Genomic DNA, 22,500 nt, shown 5'->3' on the forward strand with positions numbered 1-22,500 from the left:
GTGTGTGTGTGTGTGTGTGTGTGTGTGTGTGTGTGTGTGTGTGTGTGTGTGTGTGTGTGCGTGCGTGCGTGCGTGCGTGCGTGCGTGCGTGCGTGCGTGCGTGCGTGCGTGCGTGCGTGCGTGCGTGCGTGCGTGCGTGCGTGCGTGCACATTCACATGCGTGTGCACATGCTTTGATGTGTGTATTGCGTGTGTATGTACATAAGGGCTGATCACGCGGTCTATTCTAAGCCAGATGAGTATAGTGAGCAATACTAGAAGCATGATGAGAGAGGATTTACTGTTCATTAGATGACTCCCCTATGGGGAGAACAACTCAAATACTAATAACGAAGAAAGGAGACATTAGAGGAAAGGAGTCGAAGGTAGGGAGGGAGGGAGGAAGGAATTGAGTGAGGATTGTCTGTATTATATGATATAATACAGATATGCCTGTATAGTCTGTATTATTTCTATTACTGATGAATTTAGTACAAAGCTGGACCACGAAGGAAACGGGGCTCGTTTCGGAAGGAGGGGTTATTTTCCCACGCCAAAATCATCATAGCCTCTGGCTATATTGCTAAATGGCTAAATGAATAGCCGATCTGCAAGATCACAGCGCTCCCTATAGGTGTGGCTATCATAGGAACCCTGCATGTAATGTGTTTTATTTACTTTTTGGGAATCAATCAATGACGCGCTGTGGGCGCTGTGTTGCCAGATTCTGTGAGAGAAACAAGCAACCAGGTCTAGGAAAACCAGCCCAAAAGAAGCGACTATGGGCCGCAGGAGCACTTTAACATATACATCAGCTATTTGAAAATAGCCGATCTACAAGCTCACAACGCGTCGCGATGCGACGCGTTGTGAGCTTGTAGATCGGCTATTTTCAAATAAAATCTTGCGGGGAAATTATAATAAGCAGATCTGGCAACCCTGGCTGTGGGGGAATTTGTGACGGAGGTTTATGGAGGATTTCTCTTTCTAGGCGTGTGTCTTCCAAACTATCGCTGCTTTTCACTTATAGTGCTGACAGAAGGGACTTGAAGCATGGGCTGAATGGATGAGGAAACAATGCGGAACGTCTGACCAATCACAGTAGCTGAACTAAGTTTGGGTATAGTCACGACATCTCGGGAGGCACAGAAGAAACACATTTAGTTCTGGTACCGCCCACCCGAAACCTCTGAATGACGTCATATTGTAGTGTGGACCCATGCAGCCGAACCACACTTTTTTCCGCCATACTGCAGTATGCATCAGGCTTTATGTTCAAACAGTGAGAGAGGCAGTTTCGCATGCGTCACGGAAGGGGCGTGGGGAGACCGGGTGGGATATGCCTGCTCGCCTATAATACAGGTTGTTGACATCTTAAACCCTCTAGACCAGGGGTCTTCAACAGGGGGTCCGGGACCCCTAGGGGGTCCTCAGAGATAGGATACATTAACCACTTGAACCCTAGAATTCCTTTTCTGAGGGGAACATTAGCCGAAAATAGCAGATCTACAAGCTCTCAACGCCTCGCAGCGCGAGGCGTTGAGAGCTTGTAGATATTGCTTGTAGATATTTTTGGCAAAGAGGCTATAGGTGTAGAGGGAAAAAAGAGCAGACTAAGTAAAAAAAAAAACTTGGCAGCAATTATGAAGTATTATAACACTTGATACTTATAAGTCATTATAAAATGCCTTATAATGTGTTATGGTTATGGTAATAAAGCATTATGAGTATTTATGAGCTCTTATATATCTGATTATACAGGGTTATGAGCAGATTATAATGCCTTATAAGTATGTTCATGATGCATTATACACATAGGATGCATAGCAAGTGCTACCAAAAACTTTAATCTGATACACAATTTTATACAATATAGAGTAGGGGGTCCCTGCTTTATCTCTCTCTCAGCTAGGGGGTCCTTGGCCTGAAAACGTTGAAGACCCCTGCTCTAGACTTAGTAAACTGGACCTTGGTTGTCTCTGTACTTGGACAGTTTTTATCTGTCTACACAAAATCTCTTTGTCAAAAATAGCCAATCTTCAAGCTCACAACGAGTCGCAACACTATCTTTGCTAATGCCATCCATCCATGCATGTGTTCATCTGCACCAATATTATTCATGTGTTCCTCATTATACTCCACCTTCCTTTTCCTTTCCCCTGTGTCCACACACACCCTGCTTCTATTGAGACACCCCATGCCCATGCATGAGTCACTCCTTTATTGGGATCCATTCACACTCTGTGTGTGTGTGTGTGTGTGTGTGTGTGTGTGTGTGTGTGTGTGTGTGTGTGTGTGTGTGTGTGTGTGTGTGTGTGTGTGTGTGTGTGTGTGTGTGTGTGTGTGTGTGTGTGTGTGTGTGTGTGTGTGTGTGTGTGTGTGTGTGCGCGTGCGTGTGAGTGCGTGCATGCCTTTGTGGCATATCAAATTGACCGTGTACTTAATGATGTTATGAGAGTGTGTGTGTTGTACTCTTGCAGTGGGTCCTCTCAAATCACAGCTTTGCACACACACACACACACACACACACACACACACACACACACACACACACACACACACACACACACACACACACACACACACACACACACACACACACACACAGCACCAACAAATTAACACATTCCTTGTGATTTATTTAAAGCCACTATTTCCATAGTTACCCTTTTATATTTAGTTAGTATTTCCATAGTTACATCCACAGTTACTGGTCGGATCGAGGGAGGGAGGGATGGAGGGAGGGAGATACAGACAGACAGACAGACAGACTATATAACTTCATATCATGTAATGTCAATAAATGTGCTCCTGTACCGTGAGTTCGGCAGCGTACAGTACCACCCAACAGTGACAATAATTCCAAATGTGAGAATGATCGGGTTGTCTCTTTTTGTTTTTTCTCTCTCAGGTAAATATGCCATGAGGGACCTGATCCATCGGTTGCCGGGCGGAAGCGGCGGCGGCAGCAGCGGCAACAACAACGGCGGCACCCCGGGCCCCCCGCCCCCTCCCCCGGTCAAGGCCATGTCCGACGACACGGTGACGGCCATCTGCTGTGCGCTCCACGAGGTCATCACCAAGAACATGGAGAACGCCAAGGCGCTGCGCGACGCCAACGGCATCGGCAAGCTCATCGGCATCGCCCGCAGCAAGGGAGACAAGTGAGTGTGTACAGAAACATCATGTCAAAGGCAAATTCTATAGAGCAGGGGTTCTCAACCAGTGGTCCTTGAGGGGGTTCCAGGGGGTCCCCAGCTAAATGATAGATATTTAGGAACCAAATGGACCCTTATCATAAGGGTCTTATGTACCTGTAACTCAGAGAGTGTACAAATGGAACCAAATGGACCCTGACGGGTCCATTTGGTTCCATTTGTACACTCTCAGAGTTAAAGGTAGGGTAAGTGATTTTCTTTGGTTAAAATAAGTGTTAAATAGCTCTATATTCTGATAGTACTCATTGCTATAGAGTGTTTGTTCAGTAAAAGGAGTCTCCTTGTCTCTCCAGCTCTTTATAAAACAGAAAATGCATTTTCGTTTCAGTTTCATTTCCAATTTTATCGAATCAGGACAGAGAACTCAATCAGGATATAGATTAAACAAGTGAAAAGGGAAGTGATGACACTAAGAAATGAGCATGCAAAATTGTAACTGGAACACTATAAAAATGAAGCTTAAAAATGTGTACTTTCTCCTGATTGGCTGAGATTTTGACACCTACCGGGAAATGTATTTTCTGTTTATTTAAGAGCTGGAGAGACGGGGAGACTCCTGTTACTGAACAAACACTCGATAGCAATGATTACTATCACAATATAGTGCTTTAACCTTTTAACAAAATACTTTTTGTTTTAACCCAAAAATATCACTTACCCTACCTTTAAATTAACATTGATTTTACAATGTAAATTAGGGTCCCAGAGATAGAAATGCCATTCAATGGGGGTCCGTAGCCCTAATACATGTCAAACTAGGGGTCCTTGAAATGAAAATGGTTGAGAATCACTGCTAGAGCCGTAAAAAATCTTCTCTTATGGGGGTCCCTGGTATATCTTTTCAAATGGGTGGTCCGCAGGCTAATAAGTGTCAATTTTGGGGGTCCTTGCCATAAAAACGGTTGAAAACCACTGCTATAGAGCACCGTAGTCTGACGTCACTGCCGCTAGAGGGCGCTACGTCAAGACTTCGGTGCTCTATAATAGCCCAATATCACAAAACGGGACTCCCTCTTTTTTTGGTGTTTTGCCCAAGTGGGTGTGGTTTTGAGGTTAGGTTTAGGCATAGTTTTTGTAAGGTTAAGGTTAAGGTTAAGGACTGGTTTTAGACTGGGGGGTCTAAAACCAGTCAATATGTTGATTGAGCTATAGACTCTGGGATGTGGATATTAGGGAAATTAGGCCAGAGACAAGGGGGTTTGGTAGGAGAAAGCTGTGCCACCTACTGGTCGTTTTATGTATATCTGGGATGGTTAATAGACAGGCATCGTTGATCGTATAGTAGTAAGTGTAGTAGGGAGTTATGTACACTCTCAGAGTCACAGACCTGTGAATGTCCTTTAGGGTCCTTTAGGACCCTCCTGAGTGGTCCACAGACCACTCAGGGGGGTCCGTGAACCAGTACACTGCAATACAGTTGATGAACACAAGTGAGAGGTTATATCCAAAATGCCAAAAGTTTGTGCGACTTATTCCCGTCAGCAATGTTTCTCCTCCAAACTCCATTTGTGTTATTGTCCAAATAGAGCAGGAGTGTGTGCGTTTGTGCGTGTGTGTGTGTGTGTGTGTGTGTGTGTGTGTGTGTGTGTGTGTGTGTGTGTGTGTGTGTGTGTGTGTGTGTGTGTGTGTGTGTGTGTGTGTGTGTGCACGCGCTTGTGTGCGCACTTGTGTGCTGTGTGTGTGTGTGCTGTGTGTGTGTGTGTGTGTGTGTGTGTGTGTGTGTGTGTGTGTGTGTGTGTGTGTGTGTGTGTGTGTGTGTGTGTGTGTGTGTGTGTGTGTGTGTGTGTGTGTGTGCATGTGTGTGTGCGCGCGCTTGTGTGCGCGCTTGTGTGCATGTGCTGTGTGCATGTGCTGTGTGCGTGTGTGTGTGTGTGTGTGTGTGTGTGTGTGTGTGTGTGTGTGTGTGTGTGTGTGTGTGTGTGTGTGTGTGTGTGTGTGCGTGTGCTTGTGTGTTTGCGTGTGCGTGTGCGTGTGTGTGTGTGTGTGTGTGTGTGTGTGTGTGCGCGCGTGACACACATGATGGCCGGAGGCATGCTGGCTGGAGTGTGACACTTCATGGATTTATTCACAGCCTCATGGTGCAGGCCATTAGTCACCCATTTCTGTATTATAGAACACAATATACTGGGGAGAGGAGAGGAGAGGAGAGGAGAGGAGAGGAGAGGAGAGGAGAGGAGAGGAGAGGAGAGGAGAGGAGAGGAGAGGAGAGGTGGGGAGGGGTTGGGGTGGGGACAGGGACGTGCACAGATAGACTCTAGGTGGTGCTAGAGCACCTGCCCTTTGCCCTCTTGACCAGAAGTGCCTTTTTTTCAGTTTACAGCAGGGGTCTTCAACAGGGGGTCCGGGACCCCTAGGGGGTCCTCAGAGTTACTACAGGGGGTCCGCCAAATCTTTATGTGATATGATTTTTCTTTTTACCATAACCACTCGAAACCTAGCATCCCTTTTCTGAGGAGAACTTTAGCCAAAAATCGCAGATCTACAAGCCCACAACGCCTCGCGCTGCGAGGCGTTGTGGGCTTGTAGATCGGCTATTTTTGGCAAAGAGGTATAGGTGTAGAGGGAAAAAAGAGCAGACCAAGTAAACCAAAAAAAGTATAATTTACTTGAGCAACTGCCCCTCAAAATGTCTGTGCACGCCACTGGGTGGGGAGAGGAGAGGAGGGGAGCCATTATTATCTAAATTAGCATTTGGCTTCACCTTGGTAGACTAAAACAAAATCAATCATCCAAAATGAAAATATTGTGGTATAGTATATCGTTGCTGTCATCTGCATATTTTAACTTTTGGTGTTTCTTCGTAAATCAACGGCCTAATACTTGATCATACTACAGAGTCACACAAAAGCTAATCTCTCAAGAACAGATTCTGCTCTCCGCTTGAATCTGTCGTGGGGGGGTTCGTCACAACGTGTACGCACTGGCCTACAAGTGGGCGTGCCTTCAGATCAGTAAGCAGGCCGCTATTTTCCCAATCAAATGTAGTGGGGCGGGATTTACTGTCTGTGCTCTCGCTTCCCACTAAAAACAAACCGAAACTCATTTAACAATAGCGTCCTCGGAGCAGACAAAACCACGGAAAGATATTCACATTTTAACTTGCTCTTTCATCATAGAAACAAGTGGGCTTATAACCAAAACGATCCATGTTCTTTGGGAGAAGTGGCGTTAGTGTTCCGTGTAGAAATATTGTTAGTGGGAATGAAAACATAGTCGCACCACCGGAAGTGGAACGCTGAGAGCAGACCAAAAACCCCGGTGTCCTTGGGCACGGGTGCTACATTGAGCCCCCCCCAGAGCCAAGTGAAAGAGTAAAAAACAGCAGAGGGCGCTGTTTTTCCTTTTTTATTTGGCGATGGGTTCCCAGATTGCACAAAAGCAGCAAAAAGTTGCAGATCTGCTACTTTTGCCATTTTTGAATTTGAATCCTGAAAAGTAAGAGTTTTGGATATAATGAGGTTTCCACCCGACAGAGATGATATGCCCGTGTGTAGACGTCCTTATCTGGGCTGATGAACATGGTGCAAAACACTTGCGGGCGTCACAGCAATGTGACTGTCGTCCATATTAGGTTATGTATGGTGTCTATTGGAAACATTTGAACTAACTTGAAATATGTATAAAAACATGGGAAGTTTACACCTACATATGGATGTGGGGGTGGATGTCGCCATTGGTAGACTGAATGAGCAGCAGGGGGTTCCACCTCGGTGCCATGGCAACTGGCACGTCGGGGGGGTTGTCATAACGCTGTGCCTTTTATGAGTTGGAGGTCATGCATTATTATGGTATGGAGAGGTTATTATGTGCAGTCAGGAGGAGTGGGAGGGGGGAGAAATGACAGCTAAAGAGGATGAGTTAGGAATCTTTTCACTGTTGTAGGAGAAATCAGAGTCAGAGTAGGGATCTGAGTCACAGAGAGGAGAGGAGAGGGGGGGAGAGGAGGGGAGAGGAGAATACTTATAGGGCAGGAGTCTACAACGTTTTTCGGCCCAAGGACCCCCTAGCTGAGAGATAGATGAAGCAGGGACCCCCCTCTATATTGTACGAAATTGTCTTTCAGATTAAACTTTTTTTTACTTGGTCTGCTCTTTTTCCCCCCGCCACCAATACCTCCTTGCCAAAAATAGCAGATCTACAAGCTCACAACGCCTCGCGCTGCGAGGCGTTGTGAGCTTGTAGATCTGCTATTTTTGGCTAAAGTTCTCCTCAGAATAGGGATGCTAGGGTTCAAGTGGTTAATGTAAAAAAAAAATAATCCTATCACACAAAGATTTCCCTGTAGTAACTCTGAGGCGGGGTCCCGGACCCCCTGTTGAAGACCCCTGCGATAGGGATGTAGCTACTGTAACTGAGTATCGACTGATACTGACATAGAAATGATGATGCTGATTATGATGAGTTGTTTATGTTACGTTAGGGACTGATCGTTACTTATCAAAGGGTACAGAATGGGGGGGGGGGGGGGGGGGAGTCATCAAATATTCTATTGAGCACTGGGGGGGGCATGTTTTTTATTTGGGCTTTAGGGGGGGTTCATGCAACTTTAATTTGTTCAATTTAGTATTTTAAAAATATTACGTTTTTTTTTTTTTCATGCGTGTTAATATACAATACTCCCCTATCAAGTTTAATACTACCTATCAAGTTTACCCTGTATGGTGACTTGACTTGGTATATCTCCCACTTCTGTTTTACACAGATGCTCCCAAATAATGAATTAGCCTACATCATGCCAGCTGCGCAAAAGTAGCCTAGGTCAAATCAATTAGGCTACGCTGTCACAGCGCCTATTCTTTATACAATCCATAGAAACACCCCAGAACATCTGCAGCAAAGTACAGAAATCTCACATCATTTTATTGAAGAAATTGGAGAGGAGAGGATAGAATACTTCAGACAAGCCAGCAGGGATGTAGCTAACATCAAATGATAGAAATCTCACCATCTTAAACATCTCATTGACCCGCACCTTTTCTGAGGCCGTTTGAAGATTTTAAAACGACATCTAGTATGTCCTGACAGGACACATCAAAGGGTTCGAGGGCTCATTTAGTTTGCGTAGCGCTGTTAGCTTCATTTCTGGGCGGATTTCAGGTCCATCAATGTCTTTCATCTTTCATGCAGCTCGGCACGTCATCGCTAGTTGGGCAGAAACCTTGTATCTCCATTTTCTAAATTCCAGTAGGAAGTGTTGATCAAATATTAATAACTCAAGTACAAATTTGACAGAGCAGTCAGCACCTTTCACTTGCAGAATAATATTTGACCGGGAGTATCTATACTTTGACTCAAGTACTTTGTCCACTAGGAACAGGGAAATACAGGTCTTAGACCTGAGCCGATTCTACAAAATGTCTTCTAATTCCTAACTGTTTTTTGAAAAAACGTATCTTACTATGTCAGTGGTGCTCAATCTTTGTCAAGGACCCCAAAATGTATATGTATTTGGCCGTGGACACCCATCTCAAAATATTTTGTTCCAGGGATCCCCAGAAGCAAAGATTTGAGTTACAAATGTTCGCTTTAAAACAATATGTATTCAAAGATTTGCACACATTTTCACGATTTTTCAAAAATAGCAGATCTACAAGCTCATAGCGCGGCACCGAGTGCCGCGCTATGAGCTTGTATATCTGCTATTTTTGAATAGCCAAAGTGTAAAATAATGCTTTTTTAGCCCAAATCAAAAAGTGACACAGATGCCATTGTTTATGAAAAAGTAACTTAGTCACCGATTACACTCTAATGCAAAACTAACGTGTTAGGTTACTCCGTTACTCAACAAAGTTATCTGATTACAGTCACGGCGTTACCTGTACCGCGTTACCCCTAACACTGGTCAGTGTGCGAGCCTTTTTCTGTTGTTAATGGGTGAATGTTATACACATCCACCGTGGAACTGTAAATCCCAGGGTATCAGGCATTGTGTGTTTGTTCAAGGTTGTGATGTTGGGTAAAATGGGAGGGCGGCCATGATTGCAGGCTCCTCGGCTGTAAGCAGCCCCTCCAGCGGGACTCATTTTTCAGCTAAGTGGCTGGGAGGAGGAGGAGGATGAGGAGGAGGAAGAGGAGGAGGCGGCCATTAGGCAAGGCTAGGAGGAGAGGGTGATTTTAAAGTCATCTGGAGACGCTTGACTTTGCAGAGGGAGAATCATTCTCCGCTCAACAGAGCGATGGGCTCCCTCTTCAAGCCGCAGGCATCACTGGGCTTACGGGCACTTGGCAGGTTCAGCTAGAGGAGTGGGGGGGGGGCTCGTTTTGAATAGCCTAAGTATAAGAATAGCCTAAGTATAAAATAGCAGTGGTGTAAAGTAACTAAGTACATTTACTCAAGTACTGTACAATTTTTAGGTATTTTAACTTTTTCTGGAGTATGTCCAGTTTACAGTACTTTTAATTCTACATCTCAGAGGCAGAATGATTTGAGAACTTTAGTCACGAGTTACTTAGTACACTAGGTTTTGATTATTGCAAAACATACACTAACCACTTCAGCCCTGTATATATTTTGGCCATTTGAAAATGGCAGATCTACAAGCTCACAATGCGACGCAAAGCTGTCAAATAATTGTTGTGGAGTAAAAAAAAAAGTACAATAGTTGCCATGCAGTGCCACTGAGTTGTAGTGGAGTAGAAGTGAAAGTATATAAAGAAATGTACATACTCACGTAAAGTAAATGTATCTCAAAATTGTACTTAAGTGCAGTACTTGAGTAAATGTACTTAATTACTTTCCACCACTGAGTATAGGTTCACATGGGGGTCGAAGATAAATAAGTTAATCTCTCTCTCTCTCTCTCTCTCTCTCTCTCTCTCTCTCTCTCTCTCTCTCTCTATGTGATTCCTTCCTTCCTTCCTTCCTTGCCTCCTTTCCTCCAGGCACTCAGCCAAGGTGGTGAAGGCAGCGTCTCAGGTCCTCAGCAGCATGTGGCAGTACAGAGATCTGCGCTCCCTCTACAAGAAGGTAAAGCTGCATGCAACAAAAACCTCATATCTCCATATTTCAACGATTTGTTTTCTTTCCATGAATTAATGCCCTACGTCTTCATACAAGAGGAGGACCATGTGAAAGTATAGTGGGGAAAAAGCAGATCTACAAGCTCACAACGTGCCGTGTTGTGAGCTTGTAGATCTTTTTTATTCTTAATTCATTTCACTTGAAAGTGATTAAGTCAAATGGTAATTGGTGCATTTATCTAGCGCCTTTATCCAAAGCAGTCCCGGGTGCGCACCGTTCCTGTACCGTGCGTACCGTACCCGAGACCACCTGGGGAGGTAGTCTGGGGTCCGATTGATGCGTACTCGGGATGTACTCGGATGTTTCAAAGACCGTCAGTGCATACTGCTTTGGTTGTGTAGTGTTGTTCTGTTATTATTATAACTCAAGACAACGTCAGGAACACAGTCAAACTTTATTATTCACTCTAAACTCTGACATTTGACTCTACTTCTGGGACATGACATTTTCTATCTCCCAAAGCCCCATAGTCCACAGCGGCCCCCTGAGGCACATAAGTACCATTACAGTTGAATGAATTGTACTCTGGTACGGAAGAATCTTGGCCAATTTGAATGCTGGCCAGGGGGGAGAGGCCAATCGTACTAGGGAACGGTTAGAATCAATGGCACCCAGTCTGAATCCACCCTCACACATTCACACTCCGATGGCGGAGGCAACCATGCAAGGCACCAAGCTGCTCATCGGGACAGTTTCAGTGTCTTGCTCAAGGACACTTCCGAATGTCGTGTGTGTGTGTGTGTGTGTGTGTGTGTGTGTGTGTGTGTGTGTGTGTGTGTGTGTGTGTGGGGTGTGTCTGTCTGTGGCTTTCATACATTTTGAACCAATGAAAACTATTAACTAGAGCGTGTGACTACAGTAAATAATAACTACATTGGATCCATTGGAACAAAGGTTTTTGGACATAAAAGGTTTCCGACCGGCAGAGACCAATGCTTACTCTGCATGTTGTAGCTAACAAGCTAATGACCCGTGCATCATCCCTTATCTCTCTCTCTCTCTCTCTCTCTTTCTCTCTCTCTCTCTCTCTCTCTCTCCTCTCTCTCTCTCTCTCTGCTTCTCTAGTCATTGCTGTCATTGTCCACAATTTAAAGTGTAGTGAATCGGAAATTATGAGGATAATCTTCTCTGCGTACAAAGCACTTCTTGGCAGGACGGCGTGAAACGGGGGGCGGGGGAGTTTCATAACTTGTTCAAGGTTGTTTAAGACTTTCTTTTAGTTTTTCTGGTGTAATTCCAAAAGAAACCTACTTGATGTTTTTGCTTTAGAACAGAAGATGAGAGGAATTCCGCGGATCCTTATTTTCTTTCATATCATAAATGGTCATTTATAAGATCAATTGCCAGTCCATATTTTTGTCTGTCCAGCCAGTTGATCCTTTATCAGACAACTTCAGTACGCACACCTAGGCTGGATCCAAAAGAACCCGAACCGCTCATAAGATGCAATGGAAAAAGTAGTCACGGCACTCACATGTAAAAAGTGCATCCCATCAAACGTTCAGATGCTGTATTCCTCCCAGGGTAGAGGAAGAAGGCTTAAGGATGTTTACTGTGATCGTTCCCTCTACTGTGTATCGTCTCTGTCGGGTAAAAACTTCATACGTCTAAAAAATTGCTAAAGTAGCAAATCTCCAAGGTCGAAACGTGTCGCTTCGCGTCGCATTTCAAGCTTGTACTGTACATCTATGTACAGTAATGGAGTGAAAGTCATAAGTATCCAAAGATTCTTTTAATACTCAAGTAAAGTACATATTTTTAAGTAAGTAAGTAAATGTATTTAGTTATTTTCCACTACTGGGTGGCAGGGAATGAAGTGGAGTTAGATGTGTCAGGTTTTCAAACACACTGTTCTCTTTAATGTGATCATGTTTGTCTACCGCAAGCTTGTGTGTGTGTGTGTGTGTGTGTGTGTGTGTGTGTGTGTGTGTGTGTGTGTGTGTGTGTGTGTGTGTGTGTGTGTGTGTGTGTGTGTGTGTGTGTGTGTGTGTGTGTGTGTGTGTGTGTGCGTGCGTGCGTGCTTTCACCCTGCAGTCAGTTATTATTACCTCCAAACAAAAGGATAATGGGTTTTTCTGCTGCGCGCCACTAGAGCTGAGGAGAAATATATAGACGATCAATAAATATCCTTCTCTTAGTCACCATGCCGTGGCCACACACACACACACACACACACACACACACACACACACACACACACACACACACACACACACACACACACACACACACACACACACACACACACACACAAACACACACACACCAGCTAGCAGTGAGGGTGACAGCTGTTGCTAGTAGTATATGATGTAATATGTTTAGCACATGAAAAGCCTTATATACTTCATATACAGTACGACAAATAGCGCCAATAGCAGATCTACAAGTTCACAACACATCACGTTGTGAGTATGAAGATTTTTTTTCCCGCAACTTTTGGGCGACACTAGTATGAAGAAGTACCGCATTCATTTACAGAGGGGGAAAAAGACAGAAAAAGCTTGAAATAATGGAGATACTGTACAAGGTTTCCTCCCGACATACAGTAAGATTGATTGTGATTCATTGGCCGTTTGTGGCCCGCCAGGGGGCCTGACCTGCAACCCTGTGAGGCAGGGGAGTAATCAGGGTCTGAGAGCCTTTATCTCTGATGTCTGCTTGCAGTGGTTTAAAGTAACTAAGTACATTTACTCAAGTACTGTACTTAAGTTTTTTTAGGTACTTTGACTTTACTAGAGTATATCCAATTGTCTATACTTTTACTCCACTACATCTCAGAGGCAACTATTGTACTTTTACTCCACTACAATTATTTGAAAGCTTTAGTTACTTTGCAGATATAAATGATTACATTATAAAATATACATTACCCACTTTAGCCCTATTTGAAAATAGCAGATCTACAAGCTCACAACGCGTCGCGATGTGATGCGTTGTCAGCTTGTAGATCTGCTATTCTCAAACATTTTAGTACTTTTACCTGATATACTTGCATACATGATAGAATCACCTTTTGTTCTAGTGTCTAATGTAGCTGAAACAGGAGACACATCCTCCAGTCTCCACACTGGCCTGGAGACACTATACATCTTAGGTGTTGTTTTTTTTGCAAACACATCTAATCGACCATTTTACAAGACAAAGCGAACCCTGCGGAAACCCCGCTGTGTGGGGGAGACTGTGGAGGACATCCAGACAGACTTCCAATCAACCTGACCTTAGACTTGAAGAGTTTTCATGCACTTATTTTCATCAAATTTACCTGGGAACAAAGTTTTGTGGCTTATAAATATACGTGGTAAAGGCTGAGTTTGATGAATTAAGAATAGACCACCACCTTTAAAGCTAGAGTCCGTGAAAGTTATGAGAAATAATTTTAAATTACGGAGGTTTATGCCTACCGTACCGTAAAATAAGACGAATGAGCGTTTATTAGTGGTGAGTTGCGGTTAATTGCAACTTGATCATATTTCTAAAGTACTTACCTTCATTTCTTTAATTTGTTTTGAATTGAAGTTTCTTGTGTGTGAAAACTTATCAAAGTTGGAGGAGATGATGTAACTTGTGGGCTTTTAGGCTTCTAAACTAACTAACTAATCAACCTCCTTCCAACCCAGACCTGGAACGCATCTGTGTCACTTTAGATTTCTTTGGCTATTCAAAAATAGCAGATATACAAGCTCATAGCGTGGCACCGAGTGCCGCGCTATGAGCTTGTAGATCTGTTATTTTTGAAAGATCTTGAAAAAAATGTTTTTAGATTTTTTTTCAAAAAACTCTTCAGAAAACATTTTTAATAATCGCCTCAGGTCTTAATTGGTTAAACTCCTTCCGGGCCCCGGACCTCAAGTTGGGAAACACTGCCGTAGTTATTTGATTGATTGATTGATTGAATATTTCATTGCCGATTTTTTAAAACAGCAGTAGGCCTACAATTTGTAAGAAAGAAAGAAAAAAACGCCAAATGGATGCGACACAAAAAAGGCCAGCCTATTCCCAGCTACAGTATTGCATACAGCCTATTGTGTGTGTGTTTACTGGATGTACAGTAATGTGTTCCTATTGGCTCACAGACACAGCGAGTTCCCAGCTCTGTACAGCTTCTTGTCTTCCGGTTTCCAAAGGATACAGTCGTAGAGTGAGTTACTCCTCCGTCTGTGCTAGGGGCCGCGGACCGACAGCCACAAAGACTGTATACAATGTATGTGTGAGTTATTTAGAGAGCCTAGCTGTATGTTGTTATTGTGCGAACCTTATGAGACTGTGCTGTATGTTCCGCCAAGTAACGTTGGATGTGTGCTGTACAGCCTGTAATACTCTTCCGTTCGTGCCAAGTAAAGTTACTGACTGTATATTCCTAATCGTGGCATTATTCCACCCACCCGCCTCACCACAAGCAGCCAGAGTAAATCCACGACAAAATGAATATACATACAGTATGTCTGTTCACTGCTGGCTAGGTTGATTCGAGTTTGAACACATTCAGTAGGATAGTCTGCCATCAGTGCCATGCTCTCAATAAACTATTTTAAAGAAGTCTTACCTGAAATCCACCTCTTATTTGCGAAGCGGCTTCGCTTCCACACAGTGTAAATTGGTCTGTTTGAGAATTCACTACTATATTGACTTTATCTACAAAGAGAGCAGAGTCCCATGTAAATGACTTGGCTTCCCTGCATGGCATATTAGCAAGTGGATGTTAGAACACCAAATATGCTGTTAGCCCTCCCTCCCATCCCAACAGGGATTAGCATACAATTTAGACCAAGAGTTGAATGCATTGACTACTGAACGTTTCTGAGTGGAAGAGAGGAGGGGAAGGAGGGAGCGCTTCCCAGCGTCGAGCATTGGGCGGAGCAGAGGCGATTATTGACAGGCAAAATCCCTCAACAGCGACACCCGCAGGCACATTTTTCAGTTAAAACCTTTTAATTCACGTTTGAAGGACCATGAAGTGAAATGAATGGAAAATATACAAAATATATAAAATGTATAAAAATCCTTTGAAAAAATCCGATCTACAAGCTAACAACTAATAACTTGTGAGCTTCAAATTGCCAAAGTATAGGTCTGAAGTGGTTTTGTAACTTTTGTAACTAGTAACTAAAGTTTTCAAATAATTATAGTGAACTAGATTTGCCTTGGAGACTTTTCACCACTGCCCACAATCCTCCTGATTGTGTAAGACAACTCATTAATTTACAAGCCAAGTCCATGAGTACGTACATGAGTATGTCTGTAAACCATCGCATGTCTGCTCGACCCTAGTCTCGCGTAGCCAGACCCAACTGAAAATGAAAAACAGCGACCTCTGCTGTTTGCATTGTCTGTTGGGTCTGGCAGGAAGCAAACGAAACACCAGTGCGCAAGGAAACCGGGGTTTGTGTCTGCCTTCAGCGCATCACTTCCGGTTGGTGCGACTGTGTTTTCATTCCCACTAACAATATTTATACACGGAACACTAACACCACTTCTCCCAGAGAACATGGATGGTTTTGGTTATAAGCCCACTTGTTTCTATGATGAAAGAGTAAGTTAAAATGTGAATATCTTTCCGTGGTTTTGTCTGCTCCGAGGACGCTATTGTTAAATTAGTTTTGGTTAGTTTTGAGGGGGGAAGGGTGGACGGACACGTGAATCCCGCCCACTACATTTGATTGTGTAAAGCGCGGCCTGCTTCCTGATCTGAAGGCACACCCACCAATGCGCACGGGTTGTCAACACGGCTACCGACAGATTCCAATGCAGAGCAGAATCTGTTCTTGAGAGATTAGCTCGACCCTGACAGTATTGTTCAGTATCCGCTGTCATCGGTAGCTGCTCGATATAGAGGAGGCGTTGGCTTTTCATACCCATGATCAAATGAATGCAGTTTGTTTACTGCCACTGTTATACCATCTTGTGTGGATGCAACGATGTGGTTGACAGTCAGACACATAGCTGGATGACTCACTATATGATTGCATTAAGACTTATTATGTTCTTTGTATGCTTCTATGTACAGTATGTGGATATCAATAAACTATTGTGTGTGTGTGTGTGTGTGTGTGTGTGTGTGTGTGTGTGTGTGTGTGTGTGTGTGTGTGTGTGTGTGTGTGTGTGTGTGTGTGTGTGTGTGTGTGTGTGTGTGTGTGTGTGTGTGTGTGTGTGTGTGTGTGTGTGTGCGCGCGCGCGCACGCATGCATACGTGCGCGCAACATATTCGTGACAGAGCTCTGTGAGGAGCATTCTTTATTCAAGTATAATTACAGCCATTACAAAAGACTGGGCCCTTTACTTAAAGGAGTAGTTCACCAAAAAAATGACTTATTTTCTATCAATTGCACACCCCATGAAGCCTTGAATCCATGGATTTTGTTTTTGTTTTTGTGGCATTCGTAAGCCAATAATTTGATTCCCGTCTCCTACCGGCTAATGTATCCGGTAGGAGACACAAAGTAGAGTGTTTGTGTCTCCTACCGGATACACACCCGGTCATCAAATAATTGGCTTAGGAATGCCACAAAAACAAAAATAAATCCATGAATTCAAGGCTTCTTGGGGTGTGCAATTGATAGAAAATAAGTCCTTTTTTGGGTGAACTCCTCCTTTAAGATTCACTCACAACAAAGAAGGCTTTTTAATTGTCTGTTTACCCGTATGTGTAGTTTTGTATTATTGTCTACGTGTGTGTGTGTGTGTGTGTGTGTGTGTGTGTGTGTGTGTGTGTGTGTGTGTGTGTGTGTGTGTGTGTGTGTGTGCGTGTGCGCGCGCGTATGTGCGTGTGTCTGCGTGTGTGTGCGCGTGCGTGCGTGTGTGTCTGTCCTTGACTGTTAACAGATCCACCAATGAACTCATTGCATGCTGATAGACAATACAGCATATTGATTCATAAATTTCAAACACTTAAGATACATAATGCATCGCAATGATCGATATTGCATTTAATTTGTCGGTGTGACTCCTGTGGTTACCACAGAATCTGAGATCACATAAATGCCCTCCTGAAGCAGAGCCTAAGAAATGACATGGATATAACATTGAACCTTCAAGGGCATAACATGAGCTACACAGGTAATAGCATGATACATTCCACAGAAATCCATACAATTAACATGCTGACATGGAGAACTAAAACTCAATTGAATTCAATTGTATTATTGTTATACTATAGTATATAATGGTATAATATAAGAATGCCAAGATAACATATAATGGTAAAATAATATCAGTGGTGTAAAGTCACTAAGTACATTTACTCAAGTACTGTAATTTTGAGGTCTGTTTTTACTTCACTGGAGTATTTCCAATTTTAAGTACTTTTTTTTACTGCTACTCCACTACATCTCAGTGGCAAATAATGTACTTTTGCTCCATTACAATTATTTGAAAACTTTAGTTACTAGTTACTTTGTAGATTTTGATTATTACAAAACATACACTAACCACTTATAGCCCTATATATATCTTGGCCATTTGAAAATAGCCGATCTACAAGCGTCACAATGCGTCACATCGTGACGCATTGTGAGCTATTGTGAGCTATTTTCAAAATATATATATATATTTTCAAACTATGAAAAATGCTGTAATGCAAAAATGTCTGCATTGCAGTATTGATACTTTGACTTAACCCATTAAGACCTGGAACGCATCTGTGTCACTTTAGATTTCTTTGGCTATTCAAAAATAGCAGATATACAAGCTCATAGCACGGCACCGAGTGCCGCGCTATGAGCTTGTAGATCTGCTATTTTTGTTTTTTTCAAAAAACTGTTAGGATTTAGAAAACATTTCTAAGAATTGCCTCAGGTCTTAATGGAAGTGAAAAAAATGCACTTTTTCCACCACTGGGTATAATATACTGTAATATAGTAGCAATCCACAGTCCTGCTCCATGGAGAGACTCATGTCTGCAATCACACCCTTGATCTGCAGCTGGGGGAGCAGTCCATGAAGACCTGTGGGATGGGAAACACAAAAACTCCTGTTCCCCGGTGGATCCCCGGATGTTGAGTTAGTGGCAGGCCTTATTGGAGCATGAAGCCATACAGTGTTAATTATGCACTGGGGACATGAACACACATGAAGGGGAGAGGAGAGAGAGGATGGAAGGAAGAGGGGGAGGGGATGGAGGAGTGTTGGTGGGGAATTTGTGACGGACGTACTGTATGGAGGCTTTCCCCTTTCTAGCGATGTAGCTTGTGTTTATGAATGGTCACTAGAGAGATTTCAGAAGGTTTTTGTACCTCCTGGAGGTTGGCTCGTGTCTCTTCCAAACTACCACTGCTTTTCACCGGCTTCACTGCTGACAGAATGAAGCATGGGCTGAAGGCGGCTTTAGTATGCATTGGGCTTTAGGCTGAGCATGTAGTATATGAAGAATGAACAGTGTTCTGATTGATCGAGGGCGTAGCCTGTGTTAACCTGTTAGACCCTCCAAAAAAATGTGATTATGCGATCGCATAATTTATCGCACAATCAGCCAAATGGCGCAGATTATGCAGGGGTCAATTGTTTCCAAAAAGGACGTATTGCATATTTCGCAACGTTTCACATATTTCACGTATTTCGCATTTATCCGCACATTTTGCAACTTTTTGCATATTTTGCAACTTTCCGTATATTTTGTAACTTTCCGCATATTTCTTAACACATCGGGTGCCAGCATTTTTTCATAACAACTTACCGTGGGTGCCAGCATTCTCCCCATTGACTGCGCTTTGCTGTTTAAAGCTTCCACGTGCGTTACAAGCAAATCCACGCAAAAAAAAGTATCGATTCATGTTGTCCCATGAGCCTGGCTACAGCCTGGAACCATAACATTACCCTGGCGAGTTACAACGGGGGGGGATCGCGCATGACCGGTTTTCCCCACAGGAAACAGATTCGGAGATATAGGCGTTTCAAAGTAGGAAATAGACAGGAAGCGGATGGGGGGAAAAAAATTGTTTCCGGTGAGCGATCTGGCACTTCCTTCGCAGGATTACAATGGGTGCTCCCAGAGCTGCTCTAGCCCCGCCCGCGCGGAGAAAAAAAAAAGAAAAAAAAAAAGACTGAAATCACGGTTCAGACCGTGTTCGGCACCGAAGCGGCGGAACCGCCACTATGTAAACACACGGTTCAGACCGTGTTTGGCACCCGATGTGTTAACTTTCTGCAATTTCAAAAAAATCAAGTACTTTAGCCTGAGTTTTTTCGGGAGGGTCTAATCTGTGCAAAAAGCATGTGGAATAGACTGAATGCCGTGGGCTGCCTGAACTATACCGCAACGCTCGATTCAATAGTTATAAACATATAGAGTGATAGATCCGTAGGTTCAGTCATTCAGAGATCCAGTGCAGATAGATAGGCCCAGCAGGTTAGTCTTTTATTGAATCTTTATTTATGTTTAGCTCCTGAGTGTCTCTTAGCTGTTAGCGCTCCCATGTTTCATTCTTACTGCCTGCACTGTAGCGCCTGTCCCTCCAGGGATCACTAACACTTTATGTGGTCAGAGAGCTCTTTGCTTTGAAGCCAGAGGTACATCTAAAATACACTCCTAGTAGCAACTGTGTGGCCAAGTGACACAAGTGTGTGTGTGTGTGTGTGTGTGCGTGTATAGGAACGTGTGTATGTAAAGGAGCCATTTTTGTTTTGAGGGTCACATTTTAAGTAATTAAAGCCAAAGGCAGATCATCTCTGATCCAGTGGATATAGTGGAATAAAGACCAAGGTCAGATTTACTCTTAAAGGGATAGTTCACCTCCACAATGACTTTTTTTCCTATCGATTAGTCACCCCATGGAGATTTAAATTCATGGATATTTGTCTTGTTTTTGTTGCATTCCTAAGCCAATATTTTGATGACCAGCAGCGGTTCCGGTAGGAGACACAAAGAGTCACAAAGAGTCTCCCTTGTGTCTCCTACCGGAACCGCTGCGTACCGGTCTGCTGGTCATCAAATTTTTGGCTTAGGAATGCAACAAAAACAAAACAAAATCCATTAATTCGATCACCAATCGATTGACAAAAAGTCATTTGTTGGGTGAACTATCACTTTAACTCTAGCTCTTTTAATAAAGTACAGAGTCCTGACACACACCCAGATAGACACACACGCACGCACACGCTAAACCCTAACCCTAAAGCCGGAGGGTCTAGGGTGTGTTTTGGTGCACAACACTGGCGTGCAGCTAAGTATAAATCTAGTATAAATCAGACATAACTCAGAAGCCTAACATTTTATCCATAAAACAACCATTTCTCACATTCTACTATACGTGTGGGAACAGTTGGCTTTCACAAGTACAATAATGCAAACACACACACACGCACGTGTGCGTGCGTGCGTGCGCGCACGCACACACACACACACACACACACACACACACACACACACACACACACACACACACACACACACACACACACACACAAGCAGGGGAAAAAAGCATGCTGTACACTCACACTGTTACACTTTGTCATAACCATGTAATTCTTGCTGGGATGCTCTGGTTCACTTCTTGACAAATGATGCAGCCTGGACACTTTATCTCACACACACACACACACACACACACACACACACACACACACACACACACACACACACACACACACACACACACACACACCACATGACAGATGAAGGTCAGGGTCAGACAGAGGCTGTGGTTTACACACATGCTCACATGAAAGATACAAGTACATTACTGTATGTTCCAAAGATGGACTGTGTGTGTGTGTGTGTGTGTGTGTGTGTGTGTGTGTGTGTGTGTGTGTGTGTGTGTGTGTGTGCGTGCGTGCGTGTGTGTGCGAGCTATCAGCACACACACACACACACACACACACACACACACACACACACACACACACACACACACACACACCACACACACACACACACACACACACACACACACACACACACACACACACACACACACACACACACACACACACACACACACACACACACACACACACACACACACACACACACACCCACGCACTCATTTCTTTTCCATGGATCCCATAGTCCTCTCAAATTATATGTTGTGGCTGTGGGGTCCAGTGTAGTTATTCTTCAGTCACAAGCTCTTTGCATTGGTGCAATATTTTTAAAACCCAGGTGCACACTTAACCACTTTCACTTTACAAACTGTTTTGGAAATAGCCAATCTACTAGCTAATAAGATGTGAGCTTGTAGATCTGCTATTTTTACGGAATTTTTGCCCCAGCATGGTTGAGCTCACGACCAAAAAAGGACTAGAGGTGATCGAGCCTTTTCTGTGGCTGCCCAGAGGCTCTGGAATAACCTTCCATTTAATATTAGAGCCTCTCAGTCCATAGAAATGTTTATGTCATTATTGAAGACATATTTCTTTTCTCTGGCATTTGAGCACAGCTATCTGATACTCCATGACCACTGACTCTATACCTCACTATTTGCTGCTGTGCATTTTAAAATAGTTTTTCAATTGCTGTTTGTATTTTTGTTTTGTATGTATTGTGACATCGTTGTTTTCTACACTGCTGTATTGGCACTTTGGTTGGCTTCGGTCATTGGAAATGTGCTCTATAAATAAAAGTTGATTTGAGTTGAGCATAGGGATGCTAGTGTTCATGTGTAAAAGTGTCAGTACTGCATTGTAGAAATACTCTGTAAGAAGTAAAACTACGGTATTCAAAAGTATTGGCGTCAACATATAAGTATTGAAAATGTATAAAAAATCTTTATAAAATAGCCGATCCTCTTACGGGAAAAAAAACTAAAGGTTAGAATATGGAGTTGTCCCGACAGCAACAATATGACAAATAGCTTCTGTTTTTGCTGTTTTTGCTGTTTTTATTTTGAAACTTTTTTTTTTACATTACAGTAGGGTATACAACAGTTATTTTTCGACATTTTTGCCTGTGATGCCATGCTGAGAATAGGGATATGTCAGGTTGAAAGTGGTTAACCCTTTCAATCCGGGAACGCAGTTGTGTCATTTTAGATATTTAGCTATAACAATTACTTTGGCAGAGTTCCACGCAAATCTTTGAATATACATTTTTTAATGCGAACATTTGTAAAATATTTTTGTTCCAGGGACCCCCCAGAAGCAAAGATTTCGCTTTAACAATATATATATTCAAAGATTTGCACACATTTTCATGATTTTTCAAAAATAGCCAAATACATTTTTTAATTACAGAGATGCTTTCCCGGTTTGAATGGGTTAAAGGCCTTCATTCTGTCTTCACTGTACAAACACATAGAGAGACAGTCTGAGTCTCTTTGAGAGGATGAAGAGGATTTGAGAAGCCTCAACGAG

The 22,500-nt window shown here is 43.2% G+C and overlaps 2 protein-coding genes across 2 annotated transcripts in view; one reads left to right on the plus strand and one right to left on the minus strand.

The window, feature by feature from the left end:
• The window catches only part of ctnnd2a (catenin (cadherin-associated protein), delta 2a), a gene marked incomplete at its 3' end in the record, with an annotated part of 597,119 nt that overhangs the window by 555,862 nt on the left and 18,757 nt on the right, over positions 1-22,500 (plus strand). Inside the window, exons 20-21 of the mRNA XM_084048187.1 lie at positions 2,891-3,143; positions 10,080-10,164. Coding sequence (XP_083904313.1) covers positions 2,891-3,143; positions 10,080-10,164 — 338 coding nt within the window. The remainder of the gene's footprint in view (positions 1-2,890; positions 3,144-10,079; positions 10,165-22,500) is intronic.
• Positions 1-22,500, minus strand: part of mtmr6 (myotubularin related protein 6) — a 703,086-nt gene that overhangs the window by 424,669 nt on the left and 255,917 nt on the right. The gene's annotated exons all lie outside the window — the stretch shown is intronic.

Source organism: Gymnoscopelus microlampas (genome assembly GCF_963454915.1).
Source record: "Gymnoscopelus microlampas genome assembly, chromosome: 22".
Lineage (NCBI taxonomy): Eukaryota > Metazoa > Chordata > Actinopteri > Myctophiformes > Myctophidae > Gymnoscopelus > Gymnoscopelus microlampas.